Source organism: Gobius niger (genome assembly GCF_951799975.1).
Source record: "Gobius niger genome assembly, chromosome: 9".
Taxonomy (NCBI): Eukaryota; Metazoa; Chordata; class Actinopteri; order Gobiiformes; family Gobiidae; genus Gobius; species Gobius niger.
This window is the reverse complement of record NC_136860.1, coordinates 29,095,443-29,112,613: the sequence shown is the minus strand read 5'-3', so window position 1 is coordinate 29,112,613 and position 17,171 is coordinate 29,095,443. Positions and strand designations below refer to the sequence as shown.

Genomic DNA, 17,171 nt, shown 5'->3' with positions numbered 1-17,171 from the left:
ACAAATAGTTTCAAATCACCGCGATAACATTTGCGGGATCGTAAATCCCACATAACGCCCTGTCAATTTGCGCTGCGCTTTTCCCTTCGCCCTCTCAGACCTCGCGTGCTGTACTCCTGCTGAGTGATAGTCTTTGCAGGGCGGACATTGACATTTCGGTGATGTACAGATCATTAGGCTTGTTGTGCACATCCAGCATTGACTTATGTACGTGTGATTGAATTAAGCGGCCATCTCGGTTGTTTTTTTTTTTTTTTTTTTTCTCACCCCCCTTTTTTCCCTCCCTTCAGCTCAGCCCTGTCAAGCCGACCAGTTCTCCTGCCAGAGCGGGCGATGTATACCCCGTGCCTGGAGCTGCGATCGGGAGGACGACTGTGGCGATATGTCGGACGAGCTGTCATGCAGTGAGTCACGTATAAATGCTCTTCTCTGCTTGTCATTCACATGTCAGTCTGGTTAACACCGGCGGAGGTTTCACAAAGCAGTAAATAGGTCAGCATTTGGTTTGAGCCCGAGACAGTATTAAAGCCCAATTTCAAAACTCGCAAAGGTAGAAATAAAGTGATTAGAGATTGACGTCATGAATGTAGCAATTAATGGTGTGTAGATCACGCATTGCACTGGTGAGCCCACACTGAGCGATTTTTCTTACTGTGCTTTTTATTCTGTTCTAATGCTTTTTTCTGAACAAATAGAAAAGCATGTCGGCTTTGAAAAAAGAAGAAACTTATATATTATACTATAAAGAACCTTGCACAGATACCAATTCACAAATGCGGCAAATCGAGGTAACAAGAAATATTACATGAGGAATAAATAATGAAATAAAAGCATTCTGAAATCCAATATGATAAAAGGCTTTTCAGTGTGTCGTATGTGTAGGGAGGAGGGATGTGAATATATCACAGTGGAAAGCTGCTAAAAACAGGATGCATAAAGGAAGGCCAAAGAGGAGATTTGTGGATGTGTAATGAAAGAGGAAAATAAGTTAGTTGGTGAAAAAGTTATTTGCTAGGTGTCTTTTGCAGTAGAAAGCCTGAAGTCAAAAGAAGCAAATATTTCACAAACTCTGAGAAATAAAGACCTCAGCGAAACTGTCTTTAGTCTGGGAATGTTTACGAGCTTTGTCCAATTTAATATTTCCTGACAGCTTCCCATCTGGCAACTAACTAATGCATTTCCGCAGTCTGGATAAATATCACAACTAATTGGTAACTCTCCGTCGCTCATGAATTAAAGTGCCAGTGGAAATCTCGTCTTTACACGGCCTCCCTGCAGCGCTACAGTTTGGACTTGCGTGTGGAAAGTTTGTTCCCCCACCAACAGACTGCAGAAGTAGCATCAACTCATTTCTTATTCTTGTCAAATATCGGATGAATATTGCAGTGTTTCACAGAGCTACAACTCCACCGCGGTGACTTGAAAGACGGAAGTTTGTGCGGATTGTAAAAATATGTGGCTTTCTGACCTATATCCGCAGTATGTTTTGTACATTCTATAATAGCCATGTATGCATGACTTACGAGCTACACTGACCTTTTGAAGCTTTCAGCTGTGTTTTCCTATGTGTTCCTATGTTTCCTTTTGCTTTATTGTCAATTTTACTAGATGCAAATGTGATCAAAATATATATACACAATAGGGGCCAGCACAGACAGGTGGTAGATAAAGTTGTCCCTCAATCATTCGGACCTGTCACTGATCGAGAAATCTCAGTCTTCTCCCTGCCCCCACTTCCTCTCTCAAAATGTGAACCTGCTGAAAGAACTTTGTAATCCACATGTAGCTTTTCTGTGTCATTATGAGGTTTCCTGTGCTACAGCGTGGCCAATGAAGGCACTTTATAGCTTTCGGTCTGGTCCAAGTGATTTAGCTTTAGCAACCATACCTACTGACTTTTCCTTTCAGATATTTTATTTATACGTATTACACGTGTTAATGGGATGATTCATCTCCCCGGTGTCTCTGGCCAGAAAACCACAATTTCAACTTTGCCTGCACCGGGTCAGAGTCACCAATACACACTAATAGAATCACAAAGAAGCTAACAAGCTAACGGGCAAAGCTAACTGTGGGCTAGCGCCACTTAAACAGTATTTTCAGCCAAGTTTGAGTGAAAAAAAATATCTTTGTGCAACTGGATGTACAATATCCCCTTGTCTTTTCTGTCAACGTAGTATTTACTCAATTAATAAGTACAAAAACGTAACATGTATGATACCTGCAGTGGCCCTTATAGCCTCTAGGGGCATGAATTACTTTGTACTGCTTTAAAGGGACTAGATGCGAGCTGTCATTTTTATTCTCGCTACTGCCACCTCAGGTCTTATGCGTAACTGCAGTTTCTCTATTAAGCTCGTGCATGAGGACACTTCGGACCCGAATTAACAACTTTTTGAGTGACAGTGCAGGATTTTAGCGGCAGTTGTGGTGAATAGGTCTAGGCTCATTCTACACATTAGGATATTGCTGGAACATTTAGGGGGAGGAAAATACATAATTTTTAAATTTTTGAACTACGTCTAGTCCCTTTAAGTTATACTACTCGAGTCTAGACATCGTCTGAATAATATATTTTTAAACACACACTTAAAAATGACCAAAATAGATTTTGTTCATTCGTTTGTTTTGTTTGTACAGTTCAGGTTAATAAATATACAAGGGACTGTAGGCCTGCATGTGGGCTAAACATACCATGCCCGATGTTTATAAGGTTCTTCTAACACACTAGGTATAACAAAATTATTCAAATACCCGACATGATATGTGATATGACAGTGAAAAACAGGTCCACACAGTCGGTAAGGTATTTGAACAATTTTGTTATACCTTGATTCTTTCTAGAAGGACCTTAAAAACATCCGGCATTGATACAAGAGATAATGAATGTCAAACCCGGACTGTATTTGTTGGCAAATTTTCATCCATTGAAGTTTATACAGTAGCCCCCAAACATTGCAGGTTGTAAATGACTAGAATAGTTTCGGCAGTTGACAACCGTGTTAACGACAACTTCTACTTCTAAGTTTGTTTTAGTGTTTGAAGTGTAGCCGTTACCAACTCAAATTAGCAGCTCGACGTTTGGCACCTAGTAAAGTGAATTGGGAAAAATGATCGCATCACCGTGGAGGCAACTACACACACAGCTCTCAACGACCCACATCCCCAGCAGCCTGTCTACTTTTGCCCTTTTCTGCATGCATTACTTTATTGCGTTGAACCAGACTTTAGGCATGAATGATTGATGTTGTGTTTTTTGGGCCAGAAAGTAGACATGCTCTCACTGGTGATGGCATCAGCGTGGAGACGAGTGGTGCCAACTAAACTGCAGTGGTCCGCTATTTCCTGCCCCAGACCCTGTGGTATTACACAATCTGTCAGCTTCAATGAGTAAAAGACGTTGTCAGTATTGTGCGGATTAGTCTTGGAAAACATAAATGAGAAAAATACATGGCCCACTGTGATGGCTTTGCCTTTGAAGTTGCATTTAACATTTTCATAGAAGGGAAAAGAGCATTTTTGAGACTTTTGAGATGTGTGTGGGTTTTTTTCTTCTTTGCACTGACCTAGATGAAAAAGTAGCATCCTGTTTTAATGCTTGGGTGTGAGGCTGTTAATGAATATTTGCATTAAAGCAGCTTTTATGAGGTTGATTCACACTATTGCGTCAGCTCCGCTTCATGTTCTCACCTGCTTCCGTTGAGTAAAATCAAATGGCTGTAAGTAATAATTTACAGAACATTAAGCCATAGATAGGTGACGGTGCATTCATTACTGTGGATAATATAGTACATGCCTGCATACCTTTTGTTTTATAAACTTGTCATAGTTTATCGTGCCATAGCTAAAGTTTTGGCCACTATAGCTCCGAAAGCAAGCATGTTCCAGTGAAGTTATTGTACTATTCTTTTGCATCACTTGAAAACAAAAAAAGGTATTGCACAAGAAATATGGAATTCCGATTTGTTTTTATTTTTTATTTTATATATTGAATGACGAGTTGATAAAAAGTGAGAGACTCGAGTCACATGACTTGACTCGAGTCAGACTTAAATCGTAATTTTTGGATTACTTACTTGACCAATGCTCTAGAAGATTAAGAATAAGAAGAAACTTTATTTATGTAGCACATTTCACAGATAAAATCAGAAAGTGCTTCACAAGACACAAAAACAACAGGTTACAGAAAACATTTACAGATAAACACTTGACCTGCCCTTTGCGACTTGAAACTTGAAGCCAATGACTTGCTGTAACATTATATTTATTGATTGATTTGAGTTTGACTGAAGAAAGACAGGATTCACTGTAAAGCCAGCGCATGTTTACATATGGTAATTAGCCACACGCCCTTTACTCGGTTTCCCCGACACAGCACTTCCAGTCTATGCAGTGTGAAAAGGAAAAGGAAATATGTGTTTCAAAGGATTAAAACCATTTCAAGAGTGATAGACTTCATCGAAGTTTATTGTGGACAGGAAAACGGTCAAAACAATGGACTGTGGCGCAGGCGAAAGTGGCCTACAACATGAACACAGTAAGAGCTGGATTCATTGACAAACATCTTGGAGAAAAATACGTAACATTTTAAATCGATTAGACTTTGTAAAACTTTGATCTATTTTCAAAAGTGCAAAATTGCTCATTTGCATATTATCAAGAAGATTACACATATTTTGAAAAGAGGTATTAACAGTTCCACAGTGAAATTTAGGCCTAACACCAACGCGTGCGAGTTGAGGTGACTTGTCAGCTATAATGAGACTTGACTTGAGGAAGGCTATGACTTGACTTAAACTGACTTGACCCCATGACAATTCGACTTGGACTTCACTTGAGAGTTGCATAGGGACTTACGCCCACCTCTGGTTGATAATATATTTATTTGTGTGTTTATTTATTCAAATCGATAGGGTGCACTGTACTTTATAGCACAGTAATAGTGTTGTGGTACCTAAAAACGTAATGGTTACTGCTTGCATTACTTTACTTCTAATCTTTTTAACCAATTGGGTTGTGCATGATGTGGTGGAGTAAATTTGTGACATTTTCTGCTACTTGGGTCTTTCTGCCTGTAGTTTGCCTCGGCAGAGGAGACGTAGGTGTCAACAAAAGAGCTGTTTCTCCACACACACAAAAGCGTTCACGTGGAGCGCCCCTGTTGCTATGACGCCCAGCTGCCACGTGACACTGGTGCCGTTACTTTTAATGTGTGCACGTTCGAGTTGGGCTGGGTTGGCAAATCGAGAACCCTTTCATTTAGTCGGCCATCACTATCCCTTTGTCTTTCTTTCCCATGCCCTCCCCTGAGCCTTTTCAGTTTGTCCCGGGTTTAGGCCCGACACAAAAGCACACTTCCTCGTGAACCTCTGCGACTGGATTAAAACATGACTCGAGCAGCACTCAACGGAACGGCGGCCGATGTTTGCTGAGTGCTGCTCTGTGCATCTCTGTGTGTCCTGAGTCACCGTCGTACGAACAGGCGGGGTGTAAGCAGTAATTAAAGTTCATGCTCGGCTTCATTCAATCATAATCACGCTGCGCAACGAAGGCACATTCTCCCCTTCCTCTCTGCTCAGTAGGCGCTTCACTGTGCAACTATGGCAGCTCACTTAGCCTGGTCCCTGTTTGCTTCTGTGGGCTTTTCCAACACCTGAGTCACAGCGGTGGCCGTCCCGGAGATTGATGCTAAGTTGGATTCTGTTTGTCAGTAGTTTAGTAGTTGTCGCACAGAGTTTTTTTCATATTTCTTTGCACTCCGAGCTGTTATTATTTATGCATGCCCTTGTCGCAATTATAGCCAGCCCCACTGTTTACTTGAAACCGTCATTACTTATGCATGTTACTTCTTCATATTTAATGGACGTTAAACTTCCCATCCAGCCTATGGCCTGACAGCGCCACGTAACACTTTGAGCGAAATATGGCCGATAAATATACAGTGCGTCTTTCCTGACAGAGCCGCAGGTATTCCAGGCAGCAGATGCTCAACAAATCAATGTCGACGTTGACTTGCATTTCATGGCGGAGTCAATAAAGCTTCAGGCTGGATCCAGTAAAGGATTTTTATGCGAATGTTCAAATCGGAAATGAGAGTGATATCGGTCAGAGAGACATGATGCAGCATGTCACGCCTGACTTTGTGTCAGCCCTATCTATTTGTCTTCTGTAGAACCACTGAAGCTCCAGTAAAAGGGGTTTTTGATGCTTTTAAACAAACAACTGAGTATGAGTATATTGAGATGTAATTTTCTATGTGTTTATTTTTTTAATCAAAAACACTCACACCCATTCTTTTTCACCCAGCACAAGGCTCAGGTTTCTTTCCCACATGATAATTTCAAATGAATTCATATTTAAACATACAGTATGATTAATCACAATTACTATGATGTGCCCTCACAGCCCTTACCACGACACACAAAACGAACAATTCTCACCACTTATCGCAGGTTTCGACATCTAGTAGAAGGTATACAGATTCTCACATACCGCACCACATCTCCAAATGGGAAATGAGATTGAAATCCGCCTGTGCTACATCTTGGCGAAGTCTCGGCTGTAACCATCTGTATCCCTGCATTGACTGGAGGTCTGATAAGGAATATTGATGCAGTAAAATAGACCAATTTAGCTCATGAAGTCGGCCTGAAGTCGGCCTGACTGAAGCGTTATTGGCTGCATCAGATATCGGCTGACGACACAGGTGGTAATTTGTTTCTCTTAGACGCCATTGTCAGTACAGTACAGGACATAGCCCCGGATCACGTGCTGCACAGTGTCAGCATAGTTTCTGACCCAGATCAAAAAACCTGCATTGGCACAGTACTATTTGTAATAAATAAAAAATGTGTTCAGGGGTGAGAAGAAGCAGGACGATATGGGCATAAAAAGACATGAGGTGTTTGCTTTCACCTTTGCTGAATTGCCTGCATATCAATACCTAAACTGATTTTTAAAAGGAAAAAATATGACCAATAGCATGTACTTCAAAACCATGTTCAAATGAGTTCAAGTTTAGTGCCCACAGTTTAGTAAATGTGAATGAACCAAGCTTTATACTCACTTTGTTTTTTGACCTTCAGGAATATTTATTCAAGATCATCCTTTTGGTGTATTATTGAAAGAAAAATAAAATAAAAATAATGCATTGCATTTTAATTTAAGTTTTTTTTGTTTGAACTATGTTGGTAAACCTTGAATCAATAATACATCTGAAAAAAAAATAGCTCCATCTTGAAGAAATAAAAATATTGGAGTGAATCTTTGATGCTTGTACAGATACAGCCTGGATAACTGTATTCAACTTTACTACCCATTATGAACATGTAAAATATAAATATGTAGGTAATATTAATCAAATGCTAACCTGTAGAATCTCTTTGTTTTCAGCCTATCCCACGTGTGATCCTCTGACTCAGTTCAGCTGCTCCAATGGCCGCTGCATCAACATCCAGTGGCACTGTGATGCAGGTATAGATATTTCTCTATATAGTTTAACATCAGAAAACTTTGTATGTCTACTTCTAACATAATGTTACTTTAAAACAACCAGAAAACGACTGTGGAGATAACAGCGATGAAGCGGGGTGTGTCCAGTCCTGCTCCAATAACCAGTTTCAGTGCATCAGCGGCCGCTGCATCCCGGACCACTGGGCTTGTGACGGGGACAACGACTGTGGGGACTTCAGTGACGAGAGCGCGGCCTGCAGAGGGGGATCTGCATGTAAGAAAGGATGTTTGTCAAATATTAGGGCCACCACAAGGAACAGTTTTACCTTTGCCACTATTTCAGGGAACAAACTTATAGAACTTAGGCGGCACGGTGGCGCAGCGGTTAGCGCTTGTGCTTCACAACTAGAAGGTCCCGGACTTGATCTATGGACAGAAGGGGCTTTTCTGTGTGGAGTTTGCAATTTGTTTTCTGTGTAGAGTTTGTATGTTGACATGTACAATAGGCCAGAATGAATGAGCATGTGAGTGAGTGGTTGGTGGTACTCGGAGGAGCAGATCGGTCGCTTCCGTTAGTTTACTCCAGTGGGCAGCTGAGTCTACAATAGTACCTTACCTTATACTTGCCTTTAAAGCCAGCCTCACTGACAACAAAGACAACAAAAAAAGACAAAACATAGATTAACTGCAATCAAGAATAAGGTCAACCTTGATTATAAGACGGTGAAAAAAGGGAAACGTTATAAAGGTGTAACATTATCATGGAACCAATACAAGCAACAACTCACTACTAAGTTTTTCCCTTTTTCCTGGCCGTCCAACAACAACAACAAGTGTCCTTCTTTGAGACACACAGGCCATCATCACTATACCCTTAATACCTTCAATTCACTAATAGACAACTACTCACCCAAAATAAAAGCTGAGGTTCCACTCTTGGGACCTGTGCTGAATACATCAAGGAGGCTCATTTTGGTTTTATAGACAAAACTGTCATATAGGACATGAAACCAGCTTCAATTGGTCTTTCCATTTTTGACTTTTGAAATATTATTTCTTATTTAAATGATGCATCGTATAACTATTTTTCACGAGGTTGTAATTATTTTATTAGCAAGTGAAATCAGGGTAAACTTTTTTTTTGCCGTGTAATTGCTGGGTGTAACAATCAATCAGCTTGAGTCAAATAAGTTTTCACAGTCAGGGGGTGACTAATCTTATCGGGGCTCGGTTGTGGGCGGATTGTTGCATCGGGTCGACAAATCGTTTAATCTAATTACTGTGGAAGGCTCACGCTATGTGTAAGGAAACTCACAGCTGACTACTCCGTCACTGGGATGTGTAGACTATTTATCAAACAGCGGTCCAGTGGAGAAGGCAGGACTCCCCTCTCCCCTGTGTAAGCTCCTGCCCCATGCTTAGGAGAACGGGGAGCTGTGAGATGTTATTCTGATCTGAATCCATGCCAAGAGGAGTTGTGGTGTATGGTTTTAAAGTTTAAATTGAGAGCTAAATGATAAATGATGAATGTAACATACTTCACACTTTTAAGGTTGAGCATATGGAGCATAATATGGTGTGAAATGAACTAAATACAAAGTCGGAGACCTGAAATATAAAAAAAAACATATACCGTAATTTGCTTTGATACCGGCGCTGCACCGAGATCATCGCTTTACGCTCTTTCTCTCAGAAGAGTTTTAACTCACAATGGGCTAAAAAAGTAGTTTGGTGTCCATTTAGTGGGTTAAAGTGTGGAAAATGCAAGCGCAATGTAGTGGAAAAATGAGCACGGAGGACATGAGAATGAAACGGCAATGAGGAGGGACGCTGTGCACATATCTTGTCCCGCACCGGGCTCACCTCTCAGCCCTGGTGCAGTGTGTGTGCGCTCTGACAGACACCTGTGGCTTATAGACAAGTGCGGCTTATATAATATATAAGCTGCAACTGTACTTTATCTCTTTTAATTTAATTAAAATATATATTTCAAACAGGAAAGACCATACAAACATTGCATTTTAGATTAAGCATATGGGTAAAATGGGTATCACTGTATTTTGCAGTACCCTTGATACATTGTACCTAACTAAATTTAGTACAATGTAATGTGCTCGGTAACAATCTGTAATAACTTGTACCTATGGGTTAGATACACAATGGAATAATATGTATTAGTATTTTGTAGATACATAATGTAATAAGACATAACTCTAACCCTAACTGTAGGCCCTAACCCTAAAGGTGTCGTGTCCTATTACACTATGTACCTACAAAGTACTAATACAAGTTATTCCATTGTGTATCTAACCCATAGGTACAAGTTACTACACATTGTTACAGAGCACATTACGTTGTACTGAATTTAGTTAGGTACAATGTATCAAGGTACTGTCAAATAAAGTGATACCGTAAAATGAGCATAACTTAACTAGTGATAGGTGTAAAATTAACTAGAACAAAAACAGAAGTGCACTTCAAAAAAAATAAAAAACACTATATACTCTTATCTATTAACATACTAATGGCCAGGAATAATATGCTTATTCATGGCCTACCTGAATCCTAATGCTTATTAATATCTTATTAATACTTAACATAAAGCGATACCGAAGCAGTGTATACCATTAACTTGTAAGTTTTCATATATTTTCCATGACATCAATATATTAGAAGAATTCAATTAGAAAAACAAAATGTGAATGTTTTATGCGCGCCCCCAAAAAACACCCCAAGTTTACGTCATCACAGGAATAACTGGGAGACTCGGGGACATTAGTTTTAAGCTGTGTGTTTGTTGGAGGCTCTGTAAAATTCCGAGTTAGTCTCCATAGCTACATTACTGTGGAACAAAATGTCAAAGGCCGATTCTAAAAGAGGACGTGAGAGAGATACAGCGCAAGGTAACTTGGACCAAGGATTTCAAGATTGTGAAATTAATGTGTAATGCATGCCTGCCATAACAGTGTAGCGTATCCTGATTTTTATCCCCTTTCCTTCCTGCACTGTCTCATCCAATGAAGCGTACTGGGCTAAAAAGACATCTTTGTGGTGTCCGTAGAACAAACCGCAAGTCACAACGTAAGCAGGGGAAGCGAGAGGAAAAGAGAACCAATTAAACGTAACTTGTGCAAAAGCGCGTCAAGATCATGCAATAGATATGTAATATGTATCTCGTTTTGTCTCCTTATTTCCAGTGCTGCCGTCTCTGATTGAGTGCAGTGACGAGGAGTTTTTCTGTGTCACGGATGGGACGTGTATCCCCGAGCGCTGGCGGTGCGATGGAGACAAGGACTGCGAGGACGGAGGAGACGAGAAGGATTGCGAGGGGACCAAGAGGATGTGCGACCCCAAAGCCAAGTTCACGTGCAAAGACACAGGTACAATTTATTTTCATAATGAATAACATGTGCTCAAATGGAAAAGGGGAAAAGAATAACACTGACGGAAAGATTGGTATGTTCTTATTGTTGGTGACTGTGGCTCAAGTGGTTGGGCTATTTCTTTTTGTTTTGTGGTATAAATACCGCTCTATCTGTTGAAAAGATTTGTGCCGGTCTAAATCGTTTTCCTGTGAAGACAAGTGTGCTTAATAAGATTCATTATGCGCATAAAAGGATGATTTTGTGAAAGTGGTTCAACCAAAAATGTCTGAATTTTTCCCACAGAGCACTAAAGGGCACAGACTGGCTGTCAGATAAAGTGACTGGTTATGTCTGTTGCATCATCAAATTCAGTGGAGTGTCAGTTGTTAAGGATCCTCAGTAAAGTGGGCGAGGGTTATGTTCTTCTTCTTTTTGTTTGTATAGGCCCTCAGTTGTATAGTCTTCCATCTTTGATAAAGGTTCTCATGCTGTCATCTGTACTTGGAAGTGTTGGACGTTCCTCCTCTCATTCAAGAAGCTTTGTCGCAACACTAATGATCTCAGTTTGGCAGCGGGCCGTGTATTTGTATGCTGAGTGCTTTGTTGTGGACGTGCATTAGGTGAATTTTTGTAGTGCTTATAGTGGACGGAGTGTATCTGACTGTCAAACATCGTCATTGCCCGAGTCAGTCACAAAGTCAGTAAGTGTTTGGAGAAATTAAAGATGTTGCTGCTTTTTTTGACACTTGAGCCAACTTCAGTGCACAAATGAATAAATAATAAAATAAACCCAAGGTTATAAAATCTGACGTGCATATTTCTCTGAGTAAGTCTTGCGTCATTTGCCTGAGACACATTTTACAGTTTGAGAGCTGTGGCTCAAATCAAACATTATCACATTCAATAAGAAAAATATATTTGAATTAGAATATTTTGAAAACATTTTGCTTCATCTGAATAGTGACGACATTTATGTCACGACGTGGCAAATTGAAAAATTACCTTTAATGTGCTTTGCTATGAAGGCAAATGTCAAAAGTGATTGACAATGTATACAGTAGATACAGGCTTGGAACTCAATCACTGTTCTTTTTCAGGAAAGATTGTGTAACATTTAGAAATCTGGATTTACCAAAATGCCAATTTCACTTACTACAATTGATTACTTTAAAACTATTACAGATAACCTTATCTGGTGAAGGTGAAGGAGAAATAGCCCAGGTCTCTGCGTCACCTTGCCTTGGCCACCCTCATGCTGACTACTTCCTGGTGATGTTTCCTCACCTTGGTCATCTGTACCCAGCCTTATGTACTTGATTTTGATTCTGTGTGTGAGTGTAGAGTAAAGGGTAGGGGGTGTAGGTGTGTGTGTGTGTATTGTGATAACTGTATATATTGGGAGGGTGGGAGGGTTTGACGGGCGCTAATGTTTTTTAATGTCTTTTTAAATGTGAAGCACTTCGCGATGCACCTGTGGATGAAAAGCGCTCTGCAAACAAATATTGATTCATTGATTGACTTCACGACACATACGTACGGTGCCGAGAGGGGTCACAAGAAATGCAAATGCTAAAAAAAATGCAAACGCCACAACACAACAACTTAACCAAAAGCCACACCTGTAGCTTGCCCTGAGTGACCCATATGTGGAGCAGCCGCCAGCCGTGCGTCCTGACGATGCAAATACACGTCCGTGGGCAGAATATGATTGGAAATGAAGTACGTCGAATGTGGCGGCTAAGGCTAGCTTAATGATAGCTACGGTTCCACAAGCCATTTGCTAGTAATAAATAGACTTTTCCTCCTGGAATCCCTCGTTTGAGCGGCAAAGAATTTGTAGTTGTCTGTAGTGAAGTTTATTTGATCCGCTTTACAATGTATAAAGTTTGTAACAGTTTTTTAGCTGCTAATCATTTCTGGCTCCGCTCACTTCCGTTTTGTCCGGTCACTTCTGTTGTGGCTTTCGTTAAGTTGTTGTGGCTCATAGTTGTTGTGCTGTGGCGTTTGTATGTGTTTTAGCATTTGCTTTTGTTGTGGCGTTTGTATTTGTTGTGACCCTTCTCGGCAACACCGTACATGCGTATCTTATTGAACTCCTCCGTCTTAGCGCCCTTGAAATACAAGGCTTGTGGTTAAAGGCGATGCTCTCCACAGATTCAGAACAAATGTACAAAACTGTATTGTTTTTTTGCACAGTGCCAGAGAGCAGAAACGACAAGACAGCAATAAAAGAACAGTGAGCCCAATTTGATTTAATTTATGGTTTATTTGTCAGGGACAATGCACATTAATAAACATTTTGTGGAAGCGTCGGAGTTAGCCTGCGGGCTGTTATTCATCTGTACTCCCTGGACAGATGTTTAAATTATGCATTTTTTTTCAATGTTTGCAAAACATCCAACCAACAGGAGCCATGGAAACTAAAGTTTATGGAATTGAATGCCTTTGTTTCCTGCAGTACTGGACTTAAACAACAGTGATAGACAGGTGTGTTCATAAATGGACAAAGTAAAATGTATTTAGATTCGGTAATGAGACGCCTTATATTCTCTCTCTCTCGCTCTCTGTTACAAATAGCGTCGGCAGTTCCTGTCATTATTATTCAGAGTCAAAGCCAAAGTAAAAGCGAACTCTTCCAGGAACAAATGAAAGATGATTTCATCCGTCTGTTGCGCTGATCTTTAGAGAGTCGCTCAGTCCATTTATGTAATGTTTGAGGCTTCCTATAATATTTCACATAACTCTACTAAATGCTTCTGTTCTGTCCAGTAAAATCTGTGGCTGAATTTCAAACCCAGCTTTTCAAGCTATAACCACACTGTGGCAATTCATCCAATGAATATATTAAATTCATGCATTTGTTTTGGATATTTGTTGCTTTACTTTAACAAAAGGTAGCCAACCATTATGGTTTATGCATTAAGGCCTCTTTGAAATGGTTACTTTCATAATACATTCTATGAGCTGCTGCTAAAATCAATGCAAACGCCAGAGCAAAAGTTACCTTGTGCTCCTCTGAAATTATTTAAAAAGTTGCTCATACTCTACCACTTTGCATGTACTTGTCCTGCCAATTACAACCCGCTTTTCCATCTTAGCGCTGTTGAGAGAGCCCTGTTTGAATGGCATCTACGCTCCAGCCCACCACTTTACTCCACAGTGGAAGTTGAGAGGGTCAAAAGCTCCACTCAGTTGGCTTCTGTCTTAACTCTGAAGTCCGGCTTTCGACAGAACAATTGAAGAGCGGAGGCAGTGCTGTGAGCGTGGGGTCGCCTGCTCTGTACAATTATTATTCAAAGCTATTCCTCCGTGTCACACCCTCGTGCACTGGTGCAGCTTGTTCTGCCCCGCTTCGGAGAACAGAACATACGCTTCTGTAAAAATTTAGGATCTGTCAGAACATCATAAACGGGTTTTAAGCAACAAAAGGCTTATTATTCTGTCTGGTGGAAAGTAACACATTGCAGACCTACACCCACTTTGTTCTCTGGGAATGTTGTTTGAGCTGCTGCTGCCATTATGTCCCGAGGCTAACGTCAGTGCGGCGCCTCTCGGTTGGAGATGGACGTAGCTCTGCTGTACAGAGAGATGAAACACAAACAGCCCAGAGAATGGTAAATAAAGTGCTCGGGCCTGAAAGCAAGAGTTGGCTTAGTCACCCACGCTCCACAGGTTTGACTCTCTTTGCAACAGCGCGACGTCAGGGCAGGTTATGCACAGGAGAATTTACAATGGTGTTCTGATCTACAGCATGGAGCACGGGCATGTGCTGTATGTCAGCTTATCTCAAAGGGCTGTCTCTCTTCTCTGTTTTTGTGTGTAATTACTCATCACGCAATGGTATATTATTTAATCTTGAAAGAAGACCTGGCCAATGTTCTATGCCAGTGTTTCCCAACAAGGGGTATATGAGCACTTAACTGGGGGATTGAAAAACAACAGTCCACTAAACGCTGAATCATCAGAGTTTAGTTATTTGTATAAAGTTTTGCATACCATGGCAGACTTTTTGATGTTTTTTTGACCATTTTTCAAAGAATATGAACGATAACACACAGTTTGTTTTTTTTCATTCATAGCTAGTGGTTGTGTGAAGCCATTTATGGTGAAACAACTTTAAATCATAGTGACAAAAGAAAGCACCAAAATTGTAAATCAAAGTTTGCATACCCCAGTTCTGTGTGTTTCCCCCATTCCACAGCTGCGACGCGTAACATGTAACTTCAGTGATCTGTCCTCCTTTGTCCTCCTTTGATCGTAATTACACATTTAATGGAGTTGTATTTCACATCCTGCAGTTCACGTACACAGAGCACACATTTAACAACTGCTGGAGACCGGCAGAACTCTGGCTAAACACCACCAGGTCGTCCGCATTTTGATCCGGGTCATTTTTAGTACTTTTTTAAAATTATGACTTAAAAACAGCAAACTCGGTTGTTTCACCATAAATGGCTTCACACAACCACTAACTATGAGTGAATCTCTTTTGTTTTATATTCTTTGAATAATAGTAAAAAAAAAAATAAAAAAAAATCAAACATTCTGCCAGGGAATGTAAACTTTCAAGCACGACTTGAGAGGCACCCATCTCCCGCTGTGTACACATTTCTCCTCTAAAACGAAATAGAGCAACAAAAGGCAAATAATGCTTCTACAAAACAACACACTGCAGATGGTTCTGGCTGTAGCGCTGATGTTTTATGGTACATCCACAGAAGAGGCAGAGGCTAGAATTGTTTTGTTTTGTGTTGTGATGCGGAGGTAAGATGGCCTTAGAGACATATAAAAACTACACTTTCCAATTAATAGTACATCTATGTATTCAATTATAAGTTTTACAGAGTCCACTTTTATATAGGTGCTCCACTTGTTCCTGTCCATTCTGTGTGGCCTTGCAATGCATTGAAAAACAGGATGCATTTTGAAAAGACTACTTAAAAAAGAAGTGACTAATGCAACTTTATAATCGGCTAAAGCGTTCTGCCTCTCAAGCACGATTGGCTGGTTTTGGGATGTTTCCTGAACTGGAGAAGATTAAGTGTCCCCAGCAGAGCGCCGTTGCACAAATGGACTTGGAGTTAGCAGCTTCTTTGTTTGTGTAACGCCGCTGTAATTAGCAAATCACATACATGAAAAATGCAAAAGCACTCAGCTGCAGTGAGGAGTGGTCAAGCTGTTAATCTGGCACAAGGCTGCGCTGACTTTGCTCAGAAGGACAAAGCAAAACGGAGTCCAACACATTATGATGCAAATGCAATCTGATTTATTTTTTGCAAATCCCAAATAAGCCACAGACTTCTGATTATGATGTTCGGTAAAATTCAATTAGGTTAGCAGTGAGTTCTGAAGCTTAGTCTTGTCTTGTCTCTGCAAACTTGTAAGATTAATTGTTTTACAAATTGCAAATAAGTAATGTCATATTAATGTAAGAAACACTTGGAGAAACACCTGGAGTAGTATTTCACTTTATGCATGCATTTTGGAGTAAACATTGGCTGTGTCTTAAAGCAGTACAAAGTAACTTGTTTACCTTAATAAATCCTTTCTGTAGTCCCTTTGGGGGTAATACAAGTGCTAATGGGACGATTGGCGGGTCTTTCATCTCCCCCTGGTGTCTCTGGCTAGAAAACCACAATTGCAACTTCGCTGCCACCAGGTCGGAGCACCAATACACACTAATGGAATCATGAAGAAGAAGCTTACAGGCTAACGGGCAAATCTACCTGCGGGCTAGCGCCACTTAAACAGTATTTACAGATTGGAGTTACAATATCCCTCTCTCACTTTGTCAGCGTAGTATTTACTGTCACGGACAATTAATGAGTAAAAAAAACGCAACATGCTACGACACCTGCAGTGGCGCTTATGGCCTCTAGGGGCACGAGTTACATAGTACTGCTTTAAGTACTCCGTTAAGTAGTCTGTTGATATAATCCTACAGTCATTGGCGTTTTCAGTAACCTCCAAACAGCTGCAGCAGATCTCAGGAAAAACATCAGACTTCTCAGTCCAGAAAAGTATAACTTAACTTAAAAGTGCAGTACTAGAAGCAGCAAAGCGTAGAACCCTCAAGCTCCCAAGTCTCTGGCAAGGACCGAAGTTGGATGGATAGGGGAAGAGAATTTTACATATACAAATTGTTAGTAATAATGCAAATATGCAAATCAGCCTGCAAACAAACAACGCAACCACATACACATCTAAATGATTATGCCACGTTGATTTAACCAAGAATTCCATTCCATTCCAAGTCCATGAATCCGTCTGTTGGAGTAGCCTGCGAGGACATTCAAATGTGAAGAGGTAGCACGTATGAATGTTTAGAAGCTAAAAACCAAGGAAGAGACTCAA

At 40.5% G+C, this 17,171-nt stretch overlaps 1 protein-coding gene across 12 annotated transcripts in view; it reads left to right on the top strand.

The window, feature by feature from the left end:
- Positions 1–17,171, top strand: part of lrp1bb (low density lipoprotein receptor-related protein 1Bb) — a 451,054-nt gene that overhangs the window by 239,163 nt on the left and 194,720 nt on the right. For all 12 annotated transcript variants that reach the window (XM_079563322.1, XM_079563321.1, XM_079563329.1 and 9 more), the window contains 4 exons: positions 291–404; positions 7,393–7,473; positions 7,556–7,726; positions 10,650–10,832. In XM_079563322.1, the coding sequence (XP_079419448.1) occupies positions 291–404; positions 7,393–7,473; positions 7,556–7,726; positions 10,650–10,832 (549 nt within the window). The remainder of the gene's footprint in view (positions 1–290; positions 405–7,392; positions 7,474–7,555; positions 7,727–10,649; positions 10,833–17,171) is intronic.